This window comes from Dermacentor albipictus, chromosome 9 (genome assembly GCF_038994185.2).
Source record: "Dermacentor albipictus isolate Rhodes 1998 colony chromosome 9, USDA_Dalb.pri_finalv2, whole genome shotgun sequence".
Classification (NCBI taxonomy): domain Eukaryota; kingdom Metazoa; phylum Arthropoda; class Arachnida; order Ixodida; family Ixodidae; genus Dermacentor; species Dermacentor albipictus.
The window spans coordinates 84,174,499-84,202,111 of record NC_091829.1 but is presented as its reverse complement, the minus strand read 5'-3'; the positions used below and the strand labels follow the sequence as shown (position 1 = coordinate 84,202,111).

General features: G+C 44.5%; 2 protein-coding genes across 5 annotated transcripts in view; one reads left to right on the top strand and one right to left on the bottom strand.

Moving 5' to 3' along the window:
• The window catches only part of Cchl (Cytochrome c heme lyase), a 48,142-nt gene that overhangs the window by 4,240 nt on the left and 16,289 nt on the right, over nucleotides 1–27,613 (top strand). The window contains exon 1 of one of the 3 annotated variants that reach the window (XM_065453813.1): nucleotides 25,099–25,237. The exons of 1 other annotated variant lie outside the window; for it this stretch is intronic. The gene's annotated coding sequence lies outside the window, so the exon portion shown is untranslated. Of the gene's footprint in view, nucleotides 1–25,098; nucleotides 25,238–26,815; nucleotides 26,919–27,613 lie in introns of those variants that run through there. One more of the 3 variants, XM_065453814.2, reaches the window with a different exon arrangement.
• Skp2 (S-phase kinase-associated protein 2) lies at nucleotides 253–25,349 on the bottom strand. 2 transcript variants are annotated; one of them, XM_065453812.1, is made up of 12 exons: nucleotides 25,208–25,349; nucleotides 24,567–24,784; nucleotides 22,272–22,569; nucleotides 17,418–17,523; nucleotides 15,406–15,514; nucleotides 14,827–14,941; nucleotides 12,711–12,766; nucleotides 11,399–11,539; nucleotides 10,002–10,100; nucleotides 9,142–9,269; nucleotides 8,189–8,351; nucleotides 253–4,410 (listed from the first exon to the last, which is right to left on the bottom strand). In XM_065453812.1, exons 2-12 carry the CDS (start codon nucleotides 24,623–24,625, stop codon nucleotides 4,266–4,268), a joined length of 1,419 nt encoding a protein of 472 aa, XP_065309884.1. In that variant the 5' UTR covers nucleotides 24,626–24,784; nucleotides 25,208–25,349; the 3' UTR covers nucleotides 253–4,265. The 2 variants fall into 2 exon arrangements, with proteins under 2 accessions (XP_065309884.1, XP_065309883.1); XM_065453811.1 differs by having other exon boundaries at nucleotides 4,267–5,299.

Sequence of the window (27,613 nt, the reverse complement as noted above, 5' to 3'; positions counted from 1 at the left end):
TCGTAGTAATTGGTTGCTGTACAGTCCCCGCTAAATCTTATATTAGGGTTACAGCAAGCTGCTAAAAAGAGAGAGAGAGAGTTTTATTCACCCACCATACCTGCCTGACATCTATGCACTGCCATGTTCCTTTTCTCTAAACAGTCTAGGAATAGCCAAATTGGAGGTGACAGTGCGAAATAGAGTAACTATTCTGCTCCACAAGTTTGCTGCCTAGTTTTGACTCAGGTGCTCCAACACAACAAAGCTGAATGCTTGTTCAAACACTGAATTATCTTTATTTCCAACATGCTTTCACACAATATAATACACACCACACATTTACATCACTCAGTTCAGACTAAAAAACACGTGTGAGCAGTAATCTGAAACTGCAGCAACGTATTGGAGACATGATGCCACAATACACATTTATGAAACATTTAAAAAACACAATACAAAAACAACAAGGGGGGTAAGCACGTAGAACAAATGGGGGGTAAACAGTATAGGCACATGGAAGTGAAGTGCAATGCCCTGAACTCTATTAATAGTAATGAGGCAATCAGTAAAATAGAAATGGCACTTCAAAGTGACTTAATTAGAACACCCTATAATTGGTACTTGCTCGCAGTCATGGTGACAATGTTCTTGTTGTTCTTGTAATGGTGAATTCTGACAGAATATACATACAGGGAGAACATTCAAAATGTTGGCAGATGAACACTTGTAAATATTGGAATGCACAGTTAACATCAGGCCGACGAATGTGAACAGATGAGCTCACTTTCACTGGAATAGGAATTCCAGCAACCAAAGGAGATGAAACTTATGTAATATTTCGCTTTGAACCTGGCTTTGTGAATCCAGCTATGACATCATTGTGACCGACAAGACCATGACTAACAGGAACGAACAACACTGCCATAAACAAGTGTCTCAAGTCATGGGACCATAGCAACTACAGACCTGCCAACCTCATCAGTTGAAAAATACTAGAACTTGTTTTGTTACACAATATCTGAACTGTTTATCTACGAAATTCAAAAAGTGTTCAGCTGAGATGCTGTGAACAGGCGTTCTGCACGATGATCACAACACGGATCTGCGCCATATACGGACAACGAAAAATGTTCATGATGTTTACAGAAGCATTCACGTAATGGCGGTCGGTATTTTGGATCCCATTATCTGAATAAGTGGATAGTGGTAGGTCCGAGAAATCAGACAGAGAAATCGGTCAGAGTCCATGTTTAGCTCCTTTTCAAAATAGATTTTACCATACACTTGCCGCAAATGTACTCTTAAATTAATTGTCAATATGACAGTCGTAAACAAACTCTAAAGTGGGCATTTTACAATAACATCGTAAAAGTTTGTATGCATGCAACCATACTTGTGGATTGTCGCGAGAGCAAAGCTATAGAATCGAAATATATGTGTGGTCCACATAGTCCTGTAACTGAAATGCTAGCATTCTATAACATGACAAATTTTCCTGGCAATTTCGAGCATTCCCACATAGTGACAGTGCACGTTTCATGCAGCATTTCTCAAAAGCAGAACGGGGCTGTCTTATGGTGAACATTCGTTGTCCGCTGGCTTGCGATCCAGCTATCCTTTGGAATTCACTTATGAAAAAATTGAACAAGAAATGGCTGTTCAAACGACTAAAGCCAAGGGTATACAACGTTTACGTGAATTTGACTGTAGTTGCCTTGGTAGCAAAGTGAACAAGCTACACAAGGCAAGAGAAATGAACACACTTGCCCATACTACCTGGGTGACATCTGTACCAGTCCAGCTCCACCCCATAACCTTACCTTCATATCAAGAAAAGAGTGTCCAGGAATATAGCTTCACTATGGCACTGAACAAAACGTAAGAGTGCTACTAAGTAGAATGAAACTTGAACTCCAGTAATGAGTAACCGTCCCTTAAGGCGGGACGAGGCACTTTAAATTACTTTCATTTTTGAAACAATTTCAATGAACAGTTACCTAATGTATTTTAACCAGCAGATTTCAGAAATGCAATTATTTTTTTCCTATGATAAATATTTTTTATGATATCCAAAAGAGGGTGTTCTTTGTTTAGGGCCTACAGCAAACTAAATCGAACTAAAACGTACAGCAAACTGAATCGATTTCGAATGCTCACAATGTGTCGTAAGCTATAAATAATTGTTTTAGGTCATTTTTGAGCAAAGTTGTATATTGCCAAACTTAGTCATAAAAAATGCCCACCTTGATAATAGAAACATATCAATTTGGGCATTTGTTATGGCTAAGTTTGACCACCTATAACATTGCTTGAAAATGGCCTAAAACAACAATTTATAGCTTATGACACACTATGAACATTCTGAATCGATTCCATGTGCAGTAGGTTGCCTTGCAAGTTGCTCTGAATTAGCTAACCCTAAACGAACATCCTGTTTTGGATAAATTAAAAAACATTTGTCATATAAAAAAAATTATTTTATGTTGAGATCACCTGGTGAAAATGCATGAACTATGAAAATTTTATTCAAATTGTTTAAAAATAGTTTTTTGAAGTGCCTCGTCCACGGTTAAACTCTTAGAAAGTTGGGCCACGATTAAATCTGCTCCCTTCACATAACTAGCCTTAATCACAAGGTGTTAAAAAATTGCAGCCAAACCTTCACAAGGACAGGCTGCTCCCTGCTGGAACAACAGTCGTACTAAAAACAACCAATGAATGAGTGAACACAAGGATGTAGCCTCAATCGCCCAGGCTGAACATTTGATGATAAAACTATGAGGACAAACATAATTGAAACAGGAGGCTTTAATGTCACTGCGATGCTCGTAACACAAAGCAGGACAAAACGCTACAGTCTACATGCTCCTCACTGTTGCCTTTGAGGGCGTAGCTTGGAGCTTGGCCCCTGACGGCTACAGCTAGATGAATCACAAGTACGATGTGTTCAAAAAACGGTACTTCAGTAGGCTTCCGGACCAAAAGACGCTGTGCATGCTGCGGTTAAAGAAAGCCATTTCATTGCGTCCATAAATTAGGTTAGTTTAACAGCAATCTGTGGTTGTGCTTGCCAGAATGTGCTGTTGAACTACATAGTAAATTTGGCATAGGTTGAAAACAAACATTCAGAAGAGACGAAAGAATGACCACAGGGTAACAAGGGTGTCCTACGCCCTTTTGCCTGCTTCCTCTAATGAAGCCATTTGCGGCATTTGTCAGGCTATAACCCACTTCACTTTCTAATAAACAGCACACAAAATAATTGCAATTTACGCATATCAGCTCCTGTTTCCAGTTAGAACAAAAGAAGCAAGGATGCATGGTAGGCGCACGTTATCATACTCCGTAACAAAAGGTTAAACAATTTCTCTTCAAGTTTAGATACTGCTATCCGGCAAGTGAACTTGCCTTGGTGCTGTATTCGTTGGTCATTTACGGTGCATTATGCGCCAGCAGTACAGTAGAAGCAATTTTTTTTTCCTTCAGTACTTGTATTTAAGTATGACAGATAAACGTATGTATGCTGTCCACGACTGCAGATGTGAGAAATGGCGCAGCCGATCTTCTGCTTGATAAAAAAAGGAACTAAATCCAGCAAGGTACGCATAGCTAGTAAATGATCAGTTTAAGTTTTAAGTTAATCAAGTTTGATTGCAAGAGCATAGTTGGAGCCTGCAACAAGGCTTAATTGTGACAGTCTTCAACCAGTGGAAGACACAGAGGCTTATAGCATCACAAACACACATGTTTAAACACAGTGCCAACCAAATGGTTTCGTCTCGGCATGACATGCACATCAACAAATACCGAAAGCCATGCAGTGGGCCACCTTGTGGTTACAACACAACTGTGAGTGAACAGAAGGCAAGCACTGCTCCGAGAGCACGTCAACTTCTTGTCAAGTGGCCTGCAAAAGGACCTGCAGCTTCCCACATTTCACTGCTAGCCTCAACCATGTGCTCGACGTAAACGCTGACTCCAATGTCCCTGTGTCATGTCTTTCAGGACCAGGATTGATGCACACTTACCCACACTGACACATTATTTACAGTAATGGATACACATGTCGCCGGGCTTGTGGTCTCACTTTCAATGCAAACCAATAGAGGAAGACATGATATGTTGGCTGCAGTTAACCAGAGCATTTGAGCTGCACATTTGAGTTCGACGGCAAAGTGCCGCAGCTGAGCGCACCACAAAACTGTCCACCACACAAAGCATGAAAGACCTGCGAGGAGAGAGTTGAGGGCACTCGACTAGAGGGGGCGGCATTGACAAGTCGTTCATGCCACATGTCCACGGAGACGCCGGGAACTCAAGGCAGTCCACCGGAAGGAGGCCACGATGTATTCGATAGCAGTGGAGCCCGAGGCGCGGCGGAGAGCGAATTGCCGAATGCGGGCAAAGAGTCTGCGAGCGTTTCTCGACCTGTGCGCATGCAAAATATTGATAGCTCTCGCCAAATGGCCGACTGGAAAGAAAATGTCCTGCTACCAGTCCAATTTTTTTTTTTTCCCCTCACACGACCTCAAAGCAAAGCACAAAAATTTTGGGACATTTTTGGTAGATGTCGTTTTCCATAATACGCCGTTCGTAACCTTATAGAATTAGAAAGCAAGTTAATGACTGTGCGACAAAAAAAGTACTACAAACACTAAACTAGGTAAGCATTAGAGATCTTGCAGCTCATTGCTCTGGGAGGACTGCTGTGGCAGTGATTCACGAATGGCACATCAGCCACACCAAAGTCAAAGACCACTATGATTACAAAAGTTGCTTGGGACACTTGGAATAAAATTACCTACATGGTCACTGTTTGGCACGTGCAAGAAATAAGGCAGTCAGCACTTTCGTCCTGGAGCTAAGGCTAACTAAGAAATGTCCTGCAGTTGAAAGCAAGTCTAAAAGTGGCCCCTTATTGCCACTAACGGCATTCGCAGGCAGGCAAATGGGAACACTTGGGACGGCTCAAAACATGCTCCTGCCAATGTACGTTCAAGCTTTGCAAGAGTGTGTTCGAAGCTGTTCCAGTTGATCCCATTCACCCCCTCTCGAGTGCCACAAGAATGCTGAAGCCAGTGCATGGGCATCTATGATGAAGTGCACTTCTGCCCCAACTGCGAGCAGCCATTAGTCGCGGACTTTGAGGCCCCATATGCTAGTCCTGCGGATGCCGGTCGTCGGGCGTGCGATGGTCGAGAAGAGCTGCTTGTTGATGTCAAGGTTCGGCAGCCTCCTGCGGACTGCGTGCAGTGCGTTGTCGCCCAGCACGCCGAACAGTTCGAGTTGCTGCAGGGATGGCATTTGCGACAGTGTGCTGCACATAATGGACAGAAAACGTGGGTGAGCTGTGGTCCCCGAGGCGCCATCCCAGGGCAATGACCTTGCAAGTGAGGGTTACAATGTGAAACCTCAGTGTGCAAGTGAACCTGACACGGTTTCACCCACGCAGGGGCAGAACCAGTAAGGTGTGTTTTGCGAGAAATTTCGAAAGAGCGAAAACTGCCTTTTTTTTTTATTGGCAATGTTCGCTTTCAAAACCAAGTGCCAGAAGAATGCTTGCATATCTAGACACGAGCAGAGGACCCCATGCCGTCCCCCTGCAAGTTGTGCTCTCCCTCAGTGCTTATGTATTGCATGCACAGATTTGCTTCTGTTGCATTCCATGTTGGCCTGCTACAGTATGTGATGAAGGACTCCTTGTGATGGCAGCACATACACCAGTGTACCAGTGCTGTCATCGTTGTGCAAAAAAAGGCGTTGCCTTCAAGGCAAGTGCGCTGTTTCAGTCTGCATGTTTGTTGTATGATGATCAATGAGCCTTCTTGGTGCCTGTAGGTAAAGCTGAATCTACTTACAATTAGAACAAAAGAATAGCACGGCATGGGAACGTTTTAATAGTTGGTTTATTACACTACAGTCAAGCCCACTTATAACAATATTCAGGTGCCACGAAAATTTCATTGTTATAACTGATCATTGCTATAACAGGGTAGCATGGAAAAAACAAAATAGGGGGATGGCAGAACTGTTGTGAGTAAACTATAATGGCAGGGAGGCCAGTGCCCCTCCCTACCACCTTCCTCCAGCCCGCTGCTGATTGTGTTCACTCGTTTAACTGCTTCCTGGGCGCTCCGATCGCGTGTAACAAGCTGTGGCTGTCTGCGTTAAAGAATGGAACCGCTCTAACAACTGCAAAGAGGGGCCACGGGTGGCAAGTGACATGCAAGCACCGCTGAGGCATCGCTTTGGTGGCCCCAAAAGGGGCCTTTTAAAAATTGCGAGAGTGCTGCCACAGCAGCCTGTCAGCTTGAGAAATCCAGATGAAATGCTGAGGTGAGATTGCCACAAGCATCTCACTGGCTTGCACGAGAAAACCCCAAGTCAGTCAGCCTTGCATGCTTTACGCGAAGCTTGCTGACATCTTTCTCCAAGGCATCCAGGCACGTAATGCAGCGGAAGGTTCCTCGCGAAAATGAAGCCCCGGAGGGACAGAATCATCTGCCAGGCCTCCTGTGAGGACAACTTTGAGGCAGTCTGCCCTACCACGTCATCACTGCCGTCACTATCTGATACAAGCACGTTCATGACGATCACCTCATTGGGCAGCCCACCACGTCATCACCTGATGCAAACACAGTTGCGACGACCGCCTCATCGGTTAGAAGCACTTGGTTTCCAAATCCACGGCGATGCGCTTTCTTTTCACAGGCACTGTCGTGCACTGCCGATGATCAGCAGGCGGATCAGCCATCGTCCGTTTCGGCGGCGAGAAACCAGGTGGCCAGGAATTATTTCTATGCAAATGAAGATGAATCTGAGCGATTAAGCTGTTTGCAGAACTGCGCTGATCAACAGTGAGCAACTTGCAAGCAGCGCAGTTGGCGCAGTCCATTCGTGTTTTGGAGGGTGGGGCAGCGTAGAGCTGTGGGTGCAGCGGAGCTGTGCACGCAGTCCATTCGTATTAGGAGGGGTGGAAGGGTAACGGGAGAGAGGCGCATGGAGATGGCTAGAAAATGAGCATGCGGCGGCTGTTGCAGTTGCGGCCCATCAGGCAGCAGCTCGAATTTCTCGTTTTTTGTCTTTTCAAGAATTTTGCATTTCACAACCTTTTGGCTCGGACAACTAGCAGCCGACCTACATCGTTATAACCAATAATGCGGTATCAGGGCATTGAAGCGGGTTATTTCACCATGGAAAACATACAAAAGTTGACGGTGCAGCAGCTTCTCATTGTTATAACAGATACATTGTTAAAACCGGTATCGATATAAGTGGTTTCGACTGCATAAAACACACATTCTCACAGTGTAGTGGCTGTTCATTGTTACATGTGTGTAATGAAAAAAACTGGAAATTTTACAAGTGAACCTGACTGTACTTCCTTGTGTATAATTAAAATGATCATGGTGACAAGAAACGGTCTGTTTCTTGGCGCAAGGGCCAGGAATACATAAAAAAGCATAAACCGTCTAATTAAAATGTTTTTGCATCTGTCATGTTAGTTTTTCTTTTCCTGCAACCCAGTTATAACAATTATCGGTTATAACAACGGAATTATTGTGGCACTTGAACATTGTTGTCAGTGGGTTCGACGGTCTATGTCGTGCTTCTGAATGATGTGTATATGGCATGCATGTCACAGAAGCTGTCTAGAGCTTTTGATTTCGCCCGACAGTTTCACACAGCACACTAGACGCCACCACCCTACCGTGCACTGTACGCAGCATGTGTTAATGATGAATGCCCCACAACATACCTTAGAAACGCAGGCAGATTTTCTTAGTGCTCTGCCACAGGCATTTTATGGGGCCTCAAACTCTTGAAATCGCGAGAAGAATACACACAAATTTGTGTCTGTTCATGTCGAAACAGCCTGTGCAAAACATGAACAACAAGAAAGGACGGGAAGTGCAGACAGGAATTCAGCTAATAGTTTTACTGCAAAATCCGCAGACGTCCATAAACATGCCACGGTGCCCCTTGAAGATAATAAAGGCTAGACCATACCAAGTATTGAAATGCAGAAATTTGTTTGCCCCTACGTGAAAATGAAACATGTGAGAAGGAAAACATTCTCTTCTCAGTAGCTGGTACGGCTCTAGAACTTTGCAGCCCTGTGTCCACTCATTCTCGTAGCATTTGCCGTTTCGACATGAACCACAAAACGAGGCGAGGAAGCCAACTAGGTACTCTCAGTACTCACAGAAAGGTGGTTGGTGCGATGCTATAGCAGCGGCTGATGCATAGATGCTGCAGCTCGGGGAGGCCATTCACGATGGCGCGCATGGCATCACAGCTGATTTCTGTGGCATCACTGAGGTCTAGCTCCAAAAGGTGTGGGCACCGCTCTACGAGCGCAGACACATCTGAAAGTGCAATGGTAAATGCTGGGAATTTTGTTGCACGCCTGAAAAAAAGCAGCGTGTTTACCACCTACTGTATCTTCTCAAGAGAACTTTGGTACCGCAGAAGACGCGACTACTTTGTAGACGTTCACGAGAGACAGTGAAAACGGACAACAATATAGAGGGCAGATCTAATGCACACGTTGGAACCCATGTTAAGTGGAGACTTGTTAAAATGGCCCAACAAAATGCCGTGCAGTGAGATCCACGATGCATTCAGATTTTATTTTATTCTGATCTGTGTGCAATCAACAATTAACACCCTCCCATCAAGGAAGCTTTATGTCATTTCCCGTTGCGGCAACACGAACATAATGTGTTCTGCACCATGTTTTGCAGCCCAGAAAATATGCACCTGTCTGGCAGGTGGTTTCCTGGCTTTCAGAAAGCGCTTCGGTCCTGTGACATGGGAGGAAATGCCACACGCTCTCGCAAGGAAGGTTTCTACATGCTCTCCCTAACACGTGCCCTCCTGCCTAGATACTCGCATGGCCACAGATTCGAGCCTCTAGGATCTGCACAGTTTATTATTCGTACCAATAGCCATCGTGAGCAGTCAGGCCGAAGACCAGACATATGAACTAGACCGACGGTTGTAGCAGCACTGTTCAGTTCTGCAGCTGTCGCAAACTGCAAGGTTTAGACGCTTAGTGCGGCAACACCACAGCTTGCGATTTTTTACCCTTGGTCGCTAAGTCTAGCCCGAAACTAGCCCGAAGTCAAGCCCGAAACAAAAGGGTGGAACACTCACGGTCATTGGTGATCTCACTGCGACAACCCGCAATGTTCAGTTCCTGCAGCACAGGTGTTGCAGTCAGCACAAGAGAGTCAATGCAAGCCGTAGTCATCTTAGTCCAAGCAAGGTTCCAGGATGTTAAACTGGAAGGAAGGACGACTTGGCTCAAACAAAGATTCTCAGCATGACTTTCTTGATTAAGTGAGATAGACATGAGCTTTCATTTCATTTTAAACTCAGTTGACACAGATGAAATCAGAGGTTGCCCAGCCTAATAAGACGTTGCCAAGACATTGAAAACACATTTCTTGGCAAAGAAAGATGAAAGGACTAACTCATGCAATTTTCTGTTCTTATGATTAGCAGCGCAATTAGAAAACAAGACTCAGCAAAGGTTGATGCCATATAAGTATTATTAAGCGTGCCTATTATCCATTGCATTATGGTTGCAGGATGAACTGGCGAAGGTGTCAGTCGAGATGTGAACTGTTACACTGTTGACGATGGTCACATAGCCATTCAAGAAATGTGGAATATCAAATGCAATGGGCGGTACGGAGACAACACTTTCCAGTCCACTGATTGTGATAAGAATACGTAGACAGTGAGCTTGAATAAATCTCTATTCTGTAAAAGCCTATTCTGCACTTTTATTTTTTCTTAGCCTTTCCCAATTGTGAAAATAATGAAGCAGGTTAATTTTTGCATGTTATGAAAATTGCATGTGCATTAAATTTGCGCGCACATTAGATTCCTTCTTTTGAATTAGATCTGGCTACATATACATGTCCATGCGTACGTGCCCTCATTAAACGCGCAACCGGCTTGTTAAAAGTCGTGCAAGCGATATCACTAGTAAGGAGCTGCCAACACACCTTTTGCAGCCCCTGCAAATAGAGGCGATGCCCAAGTGTGTGAAGCCACTTGCCATGCTCATGTTGAGGCTCTCCAAGGCATGATTCGCTCCAATCAACCTGCAATGAAAAGCATTTGCATGAAAAAAGGCATGTTGCGCATTGCCATTATCACAACCACGTCCAACATGGTGCACGAGCATGTTGGCAACTACAACCCTCATAAACTCACCAGTACATTTCACTCTCAGCTACACCCTCATAAAAAAAAATCTCCTGTCTGGCACCCTCACTAGAATGGTATCTAGCGGCACCTGTGAAAGGAGTCCCATAGTTTTCAAGAAATCAAAATAATCATTGTCAACAAGTAATACTAAGTGCTCTCCAACCAGTAGGCAAGATTGATAATTGTGCATTTTCTTCGCAAAACACTAGAAAATTCCAAAGTATTTATTTCCCCTGCCACACTAAAAATGGCGCCGAGATGTGCACGTAGAAACAAGTATGCCCAGTCCACACATGTTACATTTACGAAAACGCACTACGCCATTGCCAACAAACCTTACGGGGTGCGAAATTTTCTTCAGTAATTTCCGTTAATTTCTTCCGTTAACTTCCATTTTCAAAGACTTCTGTTGATTAGATTCCCACCAAAGGTCCTGGTTGGAGCCCGCACATTTCCATGGGACCAAACTTTCTTCATTTCAGTCCTGAAATAAGCCTTTGCCGGATAATTCGAACTTTGCTGGTCATCCCCATGCACCTGACCCGCAGGATGACAGCACTTAGGGTACAAAGAATGCTATTTCTGGCATGCCTCAGGAAGGTTTTAAAGCTAAAATGGCAGCTACAATTACTTATTAGAGTATGCTAACCAGTGCTTTATATTCCCCCAAATAAAATCCGGCAAAAACTGCCTAAGTGGCGCAATCCGGAAGGAAACTAGAGATTCATAAAACCGACACTGTGTTCGGAACAACTTGTCAGAGTAGGTTACATTCTGTAAGAACAGTTAGATTTTTTTTTATTTCTTTTTTCAAAGATTCGGAGGCAAGCTACGTTTGTCTTAAAAAAAAAAAAAGAGGTGTGCTTTCGATTTTTTACTTTGTTTGGGAGAGCTCTAACATCATTTTTATGTTATTTTTCTACTTTGAACCACTAAAGTGTGGTGAAGCACCTTGGGGCATGTTAGAATCGGGGAACACACCACCAAATTATTCGGCAGTGTTTTTCTTTTCTGCCTCTTTCCATCACTTAGGGGCAGCAAGCTGCAACCATACATGCAAGTTTTCTTTTGCCTCTTCATAAGACTGTGTCATGTACAATCTTCACATGCCAACGGCGCAATGGTTGCACCGACAGTGCAGGCACACCGCACAGTCGGTGCAATTCCAACGGGAGGGAGGCATCGCAGTTACCTGCAAACCCGGTCGTTTAGTGTACACTGCTCCAGGCTGAGTTTCTTGAGGTTGGAGCAGCTGGCCAGCAGCTCACACAGGGCGTCCTCGCTGATGCTTGCCATGCTCAGGTCGAGGTACTGAACCTTGCACGAGGGCCAGCTGTGCAAGACAAAGGCGACACGCGGAACCAGACACAACATGACCAAAGGCTTGCAAAGCCCAAAGCTGCACTGTTCGGGGTAGCGACTTGCAGCCACAAACACACCATGCCACAGAAAAGCAAATCAAGGAAGTAAAACATATCTGATATTTCTTCCTTCTTGTTTTGCTAGGTTCCGAGTAAGTATGGTTTGCTGAAACAGTAACTTGGATACTATGTTGAAAATCGTTCCATGAACACCAGAGCACTTGGCGTGGTGCACGAGAAGGGAGGTTGCTTCGGTACAAGCTGCGACATCTAACCTGTAGTGTTCGTTCTGTTGTCTCACTGCAGCCATAATAAATAGTGCATATGCAGGCAGGGGGTTCTTCGCATCCTGGGGCTGCACCTTAAACTGATTAATTTAGATTGTTCGTCATTTTTGCCCTTTATTATTCCCCGAACCCATACTGCCAGGCCACCTAGTGCCACAAAAGATAGCAATAATATTCATTAAAAAAGATAGAGAGAGAGAAGCACATTGTCACAAAATATGATCTTCGACCTTTTCTTCTCGGTAATTGCCTGCCTTGTCGGCGTTCTGTGAATGTACAAGGGAAAGCTGTAAGCAAGCTTCTAATTACATGCAATGCTTGTCACTTGGTACTAGGGTAAAGTAAAGTGCTCTTTGCATCATTTAGAAAACAGTGCTTGTTTACAGCGACAAGCTTTGTACAAATTCAGAATTGCGAAGCTCCACTGTTATGCTCACTAAATGCTGCAAAGCCCATTCCAGTGCTACTTTTGCGTGCATAATGGCAGCAATGAAGGATTAGGATTAAAATCTGCATTGGAGAACGCAGTCGTCTCGCTGATAAATGTGTGGCAGGAAACAGTCCTTCACAGTCACTGGGCAATGTGCTGTGGGATGTAGCTCACGCAGTGGTTACATGCTACACCCCTCTCTTAGCGAGCAATTTAACCTGTGAAGGCAGACATCCATCATAACGAACTAATAAATACAACAAAGTAAGTTTGGCTCCTTTAACCTTCTTTCTGAAGCGGAAATAAAGTGACCGATTGATTTATCATTATAATTAGGCATATATCTTTTGCAACGGAGCATTGCACAGAGCGAAGGACATATTATACATGCACACTGGTATGCAAGATGCAGGTCACCATAATTACCTTTCATCAGCTGGGTAGGACAGCATGGGTGCGTCAGTGAAGATAGGTGATTTGATCTAAAGGAAATCCAAATTCAAAACATCAGTACAAAGGCAATAGATGTTGGAGTTGAGAGTCCCAAATTAACCTTGCCCACAACAGGTACAATAAAACAGTAAAAATAAGTACACAAGATGATTAACATAGTTCCCATTGGAACACTGCTGTTGTGAACTAAAAAACGAACTGGCGAGCACGTTCTCAACAGCACAACGATATAGCCAGAGGATGAACTCTTGCTGTGTTTACCATGCCTTAACGAGCCCCTATTTACTAGGGAAATGAGTGCAATAAACGAATGCACGTTACAACGAGATGCAATATGCAACATCATGCTCGGGTGTTGGCTAATGTCAACCATCAGAGCTGATATCACCGCTGTCATCCCAAGATAGTGACAATGCTTTTTCATCTAGTGAGGTGACGATTGCCTTACGAAGGCTCATACTAAGAAAAAGTTACTTTGTATGCTGAAGCTATTGGCCAAGAGAGCCGCATCGCATGTTCCTTGAAATTTGGAGACCTGCGTGTGTTGCTGGACAAGCATGCAAAGTTGCTCCTTGACGCATGTGCCGCCATCCGCAAAGTAATTTAAGAAATAAGGAATATCGAGCAAACTGGATGGTGCTGAGAGCGAGGTGCTACTGTCCACTGACGAAGAGCTGTACGACAGGTCATGGTGACAGAATAAATTTCCATTCTGTGAATGAAAATTTTGCACGCTTTGTGTCTTTACGATTGGGCAAATTGAGTGCGTACAATCAAAGCTCAATATAACGAAGTTATTAAAATCAGCAATTTGCTTCCTTATGCCAAAATTCTACCTTTTATGAAGATAAGTACAGTCGTCAATTGATTTTTGTTGCACAGAAGGGGCTGCAAATTTTTTTATATTGGGCAATTGGAAAAAGTAAACTTTAATAAGAAAAAAAAAACTTTAATTTTGTTGAATTTGAGAGTCAGCAATGAAAGATACAGTTTCATGCTATGTCGACAATATGTTCACATTGGCGGTACGAAGCCAAGCTAGCCACTATTCCGTGTAGCCACTTTATACGGAACATGACACTGCTCCGCTTTGGCAGCCACTCTAGGTAGCGTGGAGCACAATTGCAGAGTGCATTCGCAAGCAGGTGCTTGTGGTTCAACAATTTGACCATCTGCGTCCACAGAAGTTTTCATTTATTGTCTCGGTATTCCTTCGAGGCGGCAATGAAATTTGGCTACTGAAATTGTGTGTAAACACACTTCATTATACTGAGGTTCGAAATGCACACTGCTGCACAGACAAGAAGTTATAAAAAGATAAAAACTTGGAGGACGCTTAAGCTTCACCTTTAAGAGTGGAACGTGATAGCATTCGAAGAACCCCGACTGCTTCTCACGCTTCCTGGCAAAGGCAGCGTATGTAACCGTAATGTTTACCGGAAAACGCTTGAGGCAAACACTGTGCATGAAGGCGGGCTTTCTGGTCTAAATGCGGCCTTTGCGTGGGCTGTGATGCGGTGGAGGCAAGTGCCATCTGGAAGTGCTTAAAGGAAGCGGGCGCACTGCTCTGTGGACTCAGATAATTACCCGCCAGCGTGTGCAAATGGCGGATGCCGTCTCCAGTTTATGCATTGTAAAAACGCTGGAAAAGGGGTTTGTTTGAGTTTTCGCGTAACAGAATTAAGTTATCTCATATGTTCAAATTACAATCCGAGAACTATCATGCCTGTAGGTTGTGTGCAAGTCGAAGTTTACGATTTTCCCCCGTATTTTAGCTTGAGAAATTCAATTAGTTCAGTGAATCCCTTGCGTCACATGAACGGCCTGTGTATGTGTGGTTCAAAAATCTTTTCGCTGAAAAAACGTATGACACAAGACGCCGGACGCCCATGCGGGACTCTGGATTTTTTGTGACACGAGCTCCTTAACACTGTCGTGTTAACACTTCGTTATATCGAGGCTTAACCATATTGGATTTTGGCATTCAATATTTCCTTAGTGATACATGACACACACAACCCTGCAGTCTCGACGGCTGCACAATGCATTCTCTTCACGTAAGCAAAAGCCATTCCCCGAAAACACTTACTTCAGCTGTTGCTAGCCTGAGGACGACGACGCCACGATTGAGTGCGTTCCCGAGCACACCGGGGCCCAAGTGCTTTTTGCTGAGGTCAAGCCGCCGCCAGAGGCTTTCGTCAAACCTAGATTTGAGAGCCAGGACGTCAGATAAGGCGCATTCACCTCCTGTTTTGTACACAAATTATGCGTGCCTCATTTAATGATCGCTATTGTCAAAATTGCCAAGAATAAAGCACAACTGTGCCCGTTTCTTGAGCAGTGGAATTGAATAGGGGGTACATTGGAATGTGGTTAATCCAGTCACTTACCTCAAACCTAACATGCTGCATCTGCATGCACGTTAACACAAAGAATCTTAGGTTATTTTTAACACGCTTAATTGTTTACTTCATTATTTACGACTATTGCAGGCCTTGCCTGGGCTATTGAAGGAGTGACAATGAAAGAATTAGAACTAAACACTTCTCAGTCGTTTAAGGACATTGCTACTAAATGACACATGCAAAGTTGGCATTTAGGCAAGCTCCGAGCTGAAATTCCCGACAGATTTGTGAACAAAGGCATATGATGTTCACTTGTTGCTTACGCTATCGCCATCCAACGGCGGCAGACGCGACCACATATGGCTAGCGTTGGCTTGGGCAGCCATTTGAAGATTTCCAGGATAGTCTCATCTGAAAAGTCTTCAAATGGGTCTGCAAAAATCACAGGTAGGTAGAGTTCAGAAACGGTAAGGAGGACATGCTAGATTGTTACCAACCTCTTCCTACATGCACTTTCACCTGCACTTCACCTACACCTATCTGATAGGCCTGGCCTGGCTTGTGTATAGTGCTTCATACAGTCAAACCTCGATATATCGAACACGGATATATCGAATTATTGCGTATATCGAACACTTTCTATATCACGTGAAAAATCGCATGCATTTTTAATTTTTTATTTCGAACGGGGCCGGATGTAAAATGGATATATCGAACTCCGCCGCCCCAGACCAAGTGCGCTATGGTGACAGGAGGCGAGCTTTCCCGCAATACTCTCGAAGATAGCGGCGGCGCGATGGGCGTTCCAGACTGCTGCGTACGACAGCTCCCACATCGGTTGCGCCGAGGGCGCCATTTGAACGTAGCGGCGTACACACGCGGCGGCTTGGAGCCAGCCACGGCGGGTCTCGAGGGAAACGCGCGCTTCTCTTGTTCTTTATTCTATGCTAAAGCGCGCGCTCCCCGGCCGTGAGCCAGCCAGCCCGGCCGCCCCACGCGCGCCCGCGCCCCCGCCGTGCGCGCGTGATCGAGGCGGCCGTGGAGCCAGTTGGAGCGCTTTGTCGGTGCGGAGCCACACAGCATGTGCATTGAGGACTTCGTTGGCGGTGACGACAGCACCGGAACAGTGGCGGAGTTAACAGACGTGAGATCGCGGCAGAAGTGACTGCTGAGCGGCCAAACGAAGACGCTGCCGAGGCTGATCCAGCAAGCGCTGATGTTGCCCCGCTCCCGACTGCAACTGAGGCTATAGCTGCTTTGGCCGTTGTACGCCGCTACTGTGGCGCAGTAGAAGGCACTGGACCGTCTCTTGTGGACCGTTTGGACTATGTTGAGAACGCCGTGGTCAAGCACGCGGTTGCCAATATGAAGCAGGCTACGCAGCTTCAGTACTTTTAGCGAACGAAATAAATACTTTGTTTGAAGCTTCATGCGAGTATCTATTGCGCCACTATTGGTTCATTGATTGATTTGTGCTAATTTTTGACGCGTTTTCTACGTGATTTTATATATCGAATTCTGGCTATATCGAACTATTTTGCGATCACCGCGCTGTTCGATATATCGAGGTTCGACTGTACTTAGCAGAAAGCACTGACAAAGCTTTATTTTTTTTTTGTGTGTGTTTATGCAAGGCATTTATTAGCATTGACTTGTATAGTCCTGTGTTTGGTGTAACAAAAAGTACAAAATATATACACATACTTTTTTCTCTTAAAGTAGGTTCATTCTTGCATTCAGCCATGACCACAGGGCTGCAAGTTTGATTCAGAATAAAAGGTAGCCTTAGGTGGGGTGGAACATAAGATGTTTGTGTACTTAGGTTTCAGCATGCTTTGAACATTTGTCAGGTGGTCAAACTTACTCCAAAGGCTGCCTCAAAACATCTCCCAAAGCATCACCCCAGGTGATGCTTTCAGATGTTCAACACAATGTATTTTGGATCTGTTCTCTTAACTTTAGTCATGAAAAATGCCACATGACCAGACAATTGTTTGTCAAGACACTGTTCTGAGATGCTTTGAGAAACTGCTATCAGGCATCGTACATGTCGCAGCAAACGTACTTGGAACTCTGGCAATGATGTATGCATGCACACAATGGCCCAGGTTACAACCAGTCCTCATTTGTAACATTAAAAAAAACTGTTGCACTTTTCAATTTGAACTTAAACACTGATACAATACTGATCTTTGAACCACACATACACACACACAAATAAAACCATTGCAACTGACAGTAAGCAATGACTCAAACTGGTAGATTTTTCAACAGGAAATGTGAACGAACATGTTAAGATTTCGAGAAACATGCGTGAACACATCCCTATGCCCACCTTTGCCACTGCTAGTGTCCTGTTTGCTTCGCTTGTGAAGTGTGAAGGTGTCTGGCACCGTCCTTGATGGCGTACCTGATGCAGATGGGGCATCACGTTTCTGTCCCTGTGCATAAAAAATGAACATGACTGTAGTAAAACATGGTCGAATGCTTCAGCCATAAACTACTGTGACCACGCTGCGGGAAAACCGGTTTAGGTTTAAGTACAACAACAGTGCACACAGGAAAATGAGTAGGTGCGGGCAGACACTTGAAATTTCGAACAGAATCATTCTGGCTGTTTGATTCGAGAGTTAACTTTTCGACGCTATCGAATAGTATTTATTTAGTTTGAATACCAATTAAGTGAAGGAAGGAGTTTTTTGCCATCTAATTGGGAGGAAAGGCCGACTTAAGTGGAGTCTTCCGAGTGATTGTGTCCACAGGAGAAATGCAGTTGTGCAGATGCACAAGTTCGTGTGTGAACGCACGAAGGAAATCGTTTATGCACAACAGTTTCCAGTTGTTAAACACACATCCTGCCTTAGCCAACCTGATAATTTTCTTCCACGACTTAGGGAAATCTGCTTAGTTCTATTAGGGCAATGTCCCCATGCATGGATCCCTTTACGTCATGTGGTACTGTATGGTAATGCGCTTTGCTCCTTCAATGAGCCCTTCAGTTCTATGTGCATATGCTGACACGCTTTTTTGTTTGTTGAATTACTGTCATTGTCATAGCATACAAGACACAGCCACATTTCCTATGTTCTCATATTCAGGCGTTTCAAATGAGCTGAAAGTCAGTTGATAACAACATTAAATGTGTTGAACAAAGTAAATAAGCTTTCTGCTACCAAACAGACTGCACGGGAGGTTTGAAATTTTACTTTGCTTAGAAGTGATCAGATATTCCATATTCAATTCGATATATGAAACCAATTTAGAAAAATATATATTCATAATAAAATTGAAAATTTACTATTCGCACACACCTAAAGATAAGGCAAGCTATCTCGGTTAATTATGCTTCTTGGAAAGAGAGAGAGAATCACATTTTACTATGAAGAAGGCATAGTGAGTGAGGAAAACAGGCACTAACAAAAAGTGGGTGGCTCCAGTCTTTCTGTTCCCACACCAGCCCAGACATAGCCAACTTTTATAGGCTAAAACAGATTGCATTGCATTCTAGAGAAGCCAAAGATTGAACTCTGCAAGTTTCAGGAACTTTTACTTATTCACAAAGGTCAAAATACAACAAAATGACTTTAAATTCAAGATGTTACACTGACGTGCAGAGACTGGAGTTGATGCAAAATTAAAAACAGAACTTTTGCCTCTATTTTCACTTCTCATATTAAAGGTTTTAACAAGAAATGAATGAAAATAGTTTTTGAAGAACTGTTTGTCACCATAAACTGATTTACTATTTCCTTTTGATGTACCTTTAATCCTACACTATAAATGTCGAGAAAGTTTTGTGTTAAGGGTGAACCCGATCCGGCTCCCTTCTCAGCCTGTGCATATAATCCAATTGTGACAAAGAGATTAGATTCAAATCTGCCATACTGTATAACACACCGCAGGAAACTATAACACTTGATTTTATGTTCTGAATAATGTTCAGCTGCAAAAGAGTACGCATTTGGGCTGGTTGGTTCATGATTACGGTGTAACCTATCTGTCAAAATATCGTGATGACCGCGCACGCCTTATATCCGAAGCCTTCCACATTCACGTTAGTGGTGATGCATGTGTAAGCCTCCCGTCCATTTCTCTCCTTCCAAAGGAGATTGCCTTCTTATCACATTAATTGCATTCCCCCTGCGCATGCCCTTTCCTGTAGATTCTGTGGTTTCAGATAGCGGCGGAGCATATATATGCTGACTGACGGAATAAACACACTTTGGTTGTTAGTCAGCGCCGTTGTCTGTGTCCCTTCACTCGTCCCGTCGTTTAGCGCTGTTTTTATTGCTCGTAATGTTCAGCTGTCTCATTAGAAAAGAGGGCGAGAGAGGCCTTTATGTAAACATGGCTGTTTCCTGAACATTGCAACTAAGAATACATACAGTGGAAACTTGTTGATACGATTCTGCATTATACGTTTATTGGCAAAATATGCTTCCACCATTTTTTACCGGCCAACGTTGATAGGAGCCATGCATTCTCATAGGGTTATTGCGATCGCATTTTCACCTGGAATTGGATACGACTGTAGAAGCGGGCTTTTTACTGGTGTTGCTAAAATTTGCAATTTTAGATTCCAGTGTACTAGCTTAAATAATGTTTAAATGATCCATGAACAAGGCCGTGCCGACTGTTGGTGTGTTGCTGCTCAGTTGAGTGAGGAAATGGCGGCTTCTTTTCCTTTTTTTCCTTCCAGAAGAATTTTTTCCAGGACATTGAAAGGAAGGAAGTTCAGCGCAAGCTGACGAGCTATTTCAATTTTGCTGAGTAAAAGTGTGTTGGCTGCGGTTAGTGCAACGTTGAATGATGCTGCTCCGCATACCATGCTATGCAGAGCAGTATCACTCGCCGCCACCCAAACCTTACCATTAAGTTTGTGACCGAGAGAGAGATAAAACTTTATTGTGTCCTTGATGGGGTTAAGGGGTGGAGGGGGTCGGGAGACTAACCCCCATTCCCCCCCTTCCTCAGACGGCGGCCAGTTCTTGCTTTCTGGCGGCGTCTTCGGCCATCCGGACGGCCCAGAGCTGCTCCTCTGGGTCCAAGCTGAGCAGCAATGTCTCCCACTGCTCGGCCGTACTAATGATGCGTGTGTTAGTGCGGGAGTTGTTGGTGGGTGAGGCTTTGGGGCATTGCCAAATAATATGATTGAGGTCGGCGCGGGCTTTGCACGCTTTGCAGAGTGGTGAGTATGCATCGGGGTACATGCGGTTGTAAAGCACGGGGTTCGGAAAAGTTCGTGTCTGAAGGAGTCGCCAAGTGGTGGATTGAGACTTAGTGTTTTGTGTGCTGGGGGGTAGCGTAACCGCTCTCTGCGGTAGTGCAGTAGAATTTCTCCGAACGTGACCATTCGGTCATGCGCGTGACCGCGATGCAGAACAGAGGGCTGGTCGGGATCGGAAGACGCAGGAGAAGGATGATGCGCCCGGTGTGCGAGAGCTCGGGCGGCATCGTGTGCGGCTTCGTTTCCAGCCAGACCCGAGTGACCAGGGGCCCAGATGATCTGCATGCGGCGTTGCCTTGAGGGAGGAGTCCCAGAGAGAATCTTCTGCGCTTGGGGTGCTATTAGTCCTCTTGCGTAGTTATGAATGGCCGTTTTTGAGTCGCTGATGATGCAGTGTGCATTGGTAGCAGCGTAGGCCAAAGCGATGGCCGTTTCTTCTCCTACTTCGGGTTGCGTGGCGAATATTGTACACCTATTTTCATACCTTTTGAAGCTTGTTTTGGATCATACAATTTTTGGAGGACATGTTTTACTTTCCCGTTCCGTGAAAACAGTATCAATGAGATTCCACTGTATATATGTTTATACATTCAGATGTGCACAATTCAGATTCAGTGTGCACAATTGCGCATGCAGAGATAGTGCATCAAAAGCAAGAGCACTGATGAACATAACAATGTTTAAAATGTGTCGAGTATGCCTGGAAACACTCATGGAAGTGTGCAGCATGTAGGATACAGTAGACTTCTGTTAATTCGATCCTGGCCGGCACCCCTGCATTTTTATGGGCCCAAACTTTCGCTATTTCGATTTTAAAATTGGCCTTTGCCGGATAAATGGAACTTGACCAGTCAGCAAACATACGCCTGACCGCCAGTTTACCCTAATAGTGACCTTTTAGTGCCAACGTTTCTCTCGGCGGGGTTTAGCGGACAGTGAATGTGAAGAGCACACGCCATCTCCTGTCTAAGACATCTATTTTTCGGCCTGCACTAGGAATATTTTCCAGCAAGAACTGTAGCTCCTGGTGTCTGATTACGGTATTTGCCTGATTCTAAAGCGCATTCTCTTTTCTTGTTTAAATCTCAAGACAATTTAACCGAGAATTGCCTTCGCGGCGTTCCGGTGCTTTACTGCACATCAAAGCTGCACCGAGGGGAAGATTTGAGAAAACTGGCTGCCGTTTTGCAACCCGAATTAGACCCTTTCCCATTTTTGTTGCTAAACAATCGAGTGCGCATTAGACGTATACTTTTTTGGCACTTTAACGTCATTTCCACGTTAGTTTTCTCCTTTGGACACATAGAAAGTTGGCGCGTTTGATTCGGGGGCATGTTAGAATTGGGCAAATACTGTCAATTAATCAGTTGTGTGTATTGTGTTTTTTCGCTATCTTGCTTAATTTGACCCACCGGATAATTCAACCAATTTAGACGGTCCCACCTGGGTCGAATGAATGGAAGCTGGCTGTATGCGCAAAACGTATTTAGTAAAACGTATAGGAAGGTAGACGGCTGGGTCTACTTGCTCTTGCTGTCAGTATGTTGTCACAAGGTGGGTTCACTTCTGCCATAATCTTTCACGATGCTTTACCTCATGCATATTTTTTTGACTGGCTGCATAGGTATTTCCCAAGTTATTAGACATGAAAGAGTTGTTCTCACATCCAACGTTCCTGTAACAGTCCTCGCATCGAGTCCGCATCCTGAAAACTTGACAATGCTCACTGAACAATTGAATATTTTCCATCCATTCTGCAGCTATACACACTTCTATATTCTCAGTATTCAAGAAATGTGGTTAAAGTAAATTTCCAATGGATCGATTTGAATGGCATCTCAAGGGTGACATATCTTTGTAGAAGAGATAAACAGGGTGCAATGGTGGGAGCCCCAATTTCACGAAATCCATTGCACAACTCCTGGAAACCCAGGTGAAAATAAATAGCAAAGGGTTGCTTACCTTCGAAAACTTGCGTGATGCCCGTGGTGGTGATGGTGGCTTTGTACAAATGCTTGTCTGCGGAGATTCATCTTCTAGGTAATCAATGCCCATATCCTTTAGGATCTCAGTTGGAACACGATTGTCCACCCCCCACTTGTCATGCGATGACGAACTGTCGTCACTGTCTTCCGTAATGTCAACATTTTCAATGTCTGTTCCTGTCACCGCCTTGGCATTGGAACGTTTGCCAAAGCTCCTTCGCCGTTTGCTTGGTGGCTGGTTGGTCGATATGTCCTGTAGGGGGCTGCGCTTCTTGCTGTGCAGAACATTGCAGAAAGAAGAAGCAGAAAAAAAGCAGGACATGTTAGGCATGCATGTTGAGGCCAAGCCTTGTGGCACACAACAAAGTGTGCACAACCCACATATCTACAAATGCTCTGGAGTGATAGAGAGTGCTCATAGTGCAAACAAATACATTAAAGGAAGCATACAAAAGCAATAATGATGTACGCACAGTTTAGATACAGTACATATAAATAATTGGCTACTGTGCTGATGTCAATAAATTGATGCTAAAACGCCGTGATTACCGTCATACACCAAAGATGCTGTATGAGCCCTATGCAACGGCATCATCACTCCTTATTGCCACAGGATTCAGGAATATAGTGTGCAGAAGAAGTCAATGGTGAGACATTGAGGGCGAGACTAAAGTGTACAAAAACAGCCAAAGAATACCCAATGCAATTTGCTGCAACAGCACAATGATTGGGTATGTTCAGGAGTGTGCCTATCCGGTAACATGTTCTAATGATATTAATAGAAATAATTCCGACAGAGCCTGTTTCATTATGAATGCTGATGCGATTAGTGTTAAAGCAATGTAACAATACACCGCATTGCCAAATTCTTCGATCTTCTGCTGCCGACATCAATGACTTAACTGGAGCTCAACACTATTTACTGAATGCACGCTCTGATCCCATACTGTGCACTGCACTTCTTTCTCCACGATTGGCTGCTTTCGATGTGGACTTCATCACATCTGTGTAGTTGACTTCTTCCCTTGATGCCTCCTGTCTATTTGGACACCTACCCAGAGGCACACACGCCTTCTGGTGAATCGGCCAAGAATTATAGTGTCACATGCTGTAGATGCACGCACATGGTGACCCAAGTTTGGCGCGAAGGAGCTCAGGTACGGAATGAACGAACGATAAGTGCACGAGGTTTGCCAAAGAGTGCGAATCGCATCAAAATTACGCGCGCCGATCTACGCATCTCGACTGACCACAAGATTCGCGACACCAACGGGACGTTTCACGGTAGGCACAGCCGGTACGCAATCGACAGGCGACAGCTGCTGGGTTTGCCGCGAAGTGCATCGCCCTAAGGCACCTGCCTCGCCGGTGCACAGGTGCACAAAGTGCTCGGTTACTGAGTCGCATCACAAGGCAGGAAAGTAGATGTCACTACATTGGACAAATAGCAGAGGGAGAGCCGATATCGAGGTATCGACGGAACCGCCTCTTTCGCGCCAGTGTCGGAACGTTATGTGTCGCCGTCTGAATAAACTCTACAAAAATTAATGACAAATACACTAGAGACATTGCGTTGTCATTACTCCACCGCCTAAATTAAAACCGCACTAACGGGAAAGCGAATACGATCGGATACCGGCTTTGCAAACCGGGTACAGAAAGGCGCCAACGTTCGCCGGGCGTTCAAAATTCGTCGAGCACATATTAAAATTTCACTCGCTGAAAATGCAGATCTGTCCCTTGACGTGATCCAGTTGCTGTGGTACTTCAAAACACAACATGCGAATGGTGTGCCGCGGGTCATTTATGTTAAGTTGGCGCCCAGCGCTTGGCGCGCTCAACGACAATTTTGGCGGGGCGATAAGCGAGGCTTCGATTCGGTAACAAGCAACGTAAATTTCTAGATACCGACAAAAAAAATTACTGTGGCTACTAGATTATCAAAGCTTTCTCTTATAATGATGCCGTGCGGTTTCACGGATCAAAACCCCAAGAAACAAAGAAGGTTCTCAGAACCGGTATGCCATAGGATGGGGGACGTGCACCAACGGCAACGGGCTCGAGCCTACCACTGCGATCAAACTGCGAAAGCAGCTATGTGCAAGCGTTGGTACTACGATTTACGGTGGTACGTGTACAGAATTATGCATGCACGAAACCTCGCGCCAAAATTGATGGTGCGCGATCCCTGCAGTACGTTCAAGACAGTTGAAGACAGAAGGAAGCCTGCATATCACGGTGCAACGCTCAGGTCGCGTCGGTTTCCGTTTACCTGCCATGAGTGGAGTAGTCCAAGGCAACCACTTCGCGGTCCATCGTCGGCGCAATCATAGGAACTTTGCAAAGACTGTGCTTGCCGCCACTGATCACCCTCTGCGACGGACCTCACGTCGCATACCAGTCAACGAGTCAACTCTGACCGCCAGTCTGTCGGCCAATGACCGATCACGGACAGATCCAACGCGCTGCGCTGACGCTCTGGCAACGTTGCTGAAATGGAAGCGCGCGATTGGTCTATTTTAAGCAAACCGATGGACATATGCGTACAAATATGGCGTAAATGTTTTGTGGCTTTCTCTTCTTCTGCCCACAAGATGAGTAAAATAACATTATTGTCTAATTAAGAAAAAAAATTTAAACAATGTGTTATTACAAATACTTAAATTAACAGAAAAGCAAATACTGAAGAAAGAAGAATGCAATATTAACTATTAGGCATCGTTTAACATGAGGATTTGTTACTTTTCCGGTTCCGGTTTACGCTTCGCACATGTCCGCGCATGGCGGAGCAGTGCAGAGAAGAAAGCGTGCTCCGATAATCCCTTCTGGCAGTGCCTTTAGAAATAAATATTCTGCACGGTGAATGTCCTCTGACTTACCAACGCTGCGTCTGGTGTATTTCAGACACCTTACCTAGAAAAATCAAGGAGGAGGCCGCCGGAGGTGAGCGATTAGATTTTTCTACGCGTGCGTTGTGAGCAGTGCGTTCGAGTCGATGGTGTTGCAATGTCCGCTTCTCGAAGTGTCTCCTGTGCTTGCTTCTTCGGTGATCACTGGGGTCTGTGCACGTTGGAAGCTGCAGCACGATTCAAGTGAACTGGTGCAGACCTGACCAGTAGGCTCGCCGAGCGCCATTCTTCTAACGCTCGTGACCGGCACTTCACCTTCACAGAGGCGGCTTGCCTCGAGCCGCTTTCCCAAGATGATTTCTTTTATTCTTTTTTTTAATTTATTACGTGAGGTAATCACGAAGTAAAATTTTGTGACTAAATTACATTTTCGGCGCGTTGGTATGGGAGCAAGGAGAGACATCTCTTTTCATTTGCGTTCGTATTGTGCGCAGCCCCTGGTTGACGCTGCTACTACGCAGCAAGCGTTCGCGTCTCATTAAGAGAGAGGAAGACGTTTATTAATTGAAAAATATATTTATTAAATGTAAGACAAGCGCAGTTTCTGCTGAATGCAGTTGTCAAGTAACAGCAGACTAGTGAAAATTTCAAATTGACAAAAGACGAAAATTAAGCTAGGTGCACACCTTTTCAAAAAAGCTCGGGGAAGAAAAAAAGAAAACACTTTATGCTCGACTGCCAGATTTCATACCGATTTTTTTAGCCGAATTCATGGCCGTGGTGCTGGCATTACGCAAATTAGGACCATCAATTACGTCAGCCGTGATAGTCACTGATTCTTTATCATTGTGCTCATCCCTTACTGCTTCTAGTGATTCTCGCGTGATGAGGACATTTCAATCATTGGTACCTGGTTACTTGAGAAGCGTGCGTTTGATTTGGGTGCCCGGCCATAAAGGACTAATCATTCATGAAATTGCAGACTGTCTAGCCAAGGCATCGATAAGTGGCCCGATTCTTCCTTGCTGCCCTTTGACTGCATATGTTACTGCAGCTAGATTTCGCAGGAGTATCATTATACAGTCAGTATCAGGCTCCGCAATTACTAACTCTGTAGATTACGGACATCTCGTGCATCCTTGGAACAGAGATTTTTGCCGAACACGGAAAATTGAAGTGTCCATCACGAAGCTGCACTGCCGTATACCTGCATTGAACTTCTACCTCCACAGGTCTGGTCTGGTCCCCTCACCATTATGCTCATTCTGTGGCGAAGCGGAGACAATAGACCATTTCTTGTTGTCTTGCAGACGTTTTTCTATTATAAGAAAACAACTACTCGAAATCCCGCTTCGCTCTATTGGTCTAACTTTATCAGTGCCTGTGATCCTATCTTTTGGAGCCTCCATTGTTGGGTTCAGCAACAGAAATGTTTGCTTGGCGATCCAAAATTACCTCATTGAAACCAATCGATTTCCATGTTAGATTGATCGTTCTCCCTCCCAACCATAGCTTTTTTTATTTCTTATCTTTTATTAATTATTATTGTTATTATTATTATTATCTTATACCCGGTTTTCATCTGATTATTTCCTTTTTTCTCCAAACACAAACCGTTTACTTTTAAACTCACACGCCCAAATTGTTAACTCCCTTGTTATCATTATTATTTTTAGGCACCTAATTAAACCGCCCGATTCTTGGCCAATCCCCCACTGTGGGTATGTGCCACGGCCACTAAGGACAACAACAACTTCCAGAGGTACATTCCGCAGGTACATTCTTTAAAATATCTGTGAATGATTTACACCGAAAAGCTTAATTGACAGACACACATAGAATACATCGCATCTAAAGGAGCATGCGGTGTTGCTTTATTACGAAGAGTCTGCAGCAGTCGTTTTGGAATGCGCAGGGAGACCTTGCTGATGATTTATTGTATGTATGCCCGCCCCATTCTAGAGTTTGGATGCGTGTTATTTTCAGGAGGTCCTACGTATAAGTTACGTCCTCTGGTTCTTTTAGAACGTGAATCGCTACGTCTGTGTCTCGGCCTTCCAAAATTTGTATCCAATAATATTTTATATCATGAAACTCACCTGCCTTCTCTTCAAACTCGATTTCATATATTGACAGTTCAAACATTTCTAAACATCTATGCTTCTCCCCAGATCAACAAATGATTTGAGGACCTTAACAGAGACAATATAATAGTAGGGTTGAAGATTAAAGTAGCAGAACACAAAGATAACAATCAATAGCCTGGAAAGGGAACGAGAGTTCAGGATTGCCAGTCAGCCTCTAGAGACTGTGAAGGGGTATGTTTACCTAGGTCAGTTACTCACAGGGGACCCTGATCATGAGAAGGAAATTTACAGAAGAATAAAAATGGGTTGGAGTGCGTATGGCTGGAATGCAGATGGCAGACATTGTCAGATCCTTACTGGAAGCTTACCATTATCACTGAAAA

Bases quoted from the DNA above. Each gene is read 5' to 3' on its own strand.
- Skp2 (XM_065453811.1), bottom strand. From the start codon at position 24,625: ATGATTGCGCCGACGATGGACCGCGAAGTGGTTGCCTTGGACTACTCC. The intron at 17,524-22,271 runs GTAAGCAACCCT...TTTTATGCACAG, and splicing joins CATCACGCAAGTTTTCGAAG to GGACAGAAACGTGATGCCCC. The intron at 14,942-15,405 runs GTAAGCAACAAG...TCTCAAATCTAG, and splicing joins CGCCGTTGGATGGCGATAGC to GTTTGACGAAAGCCTCTGGC.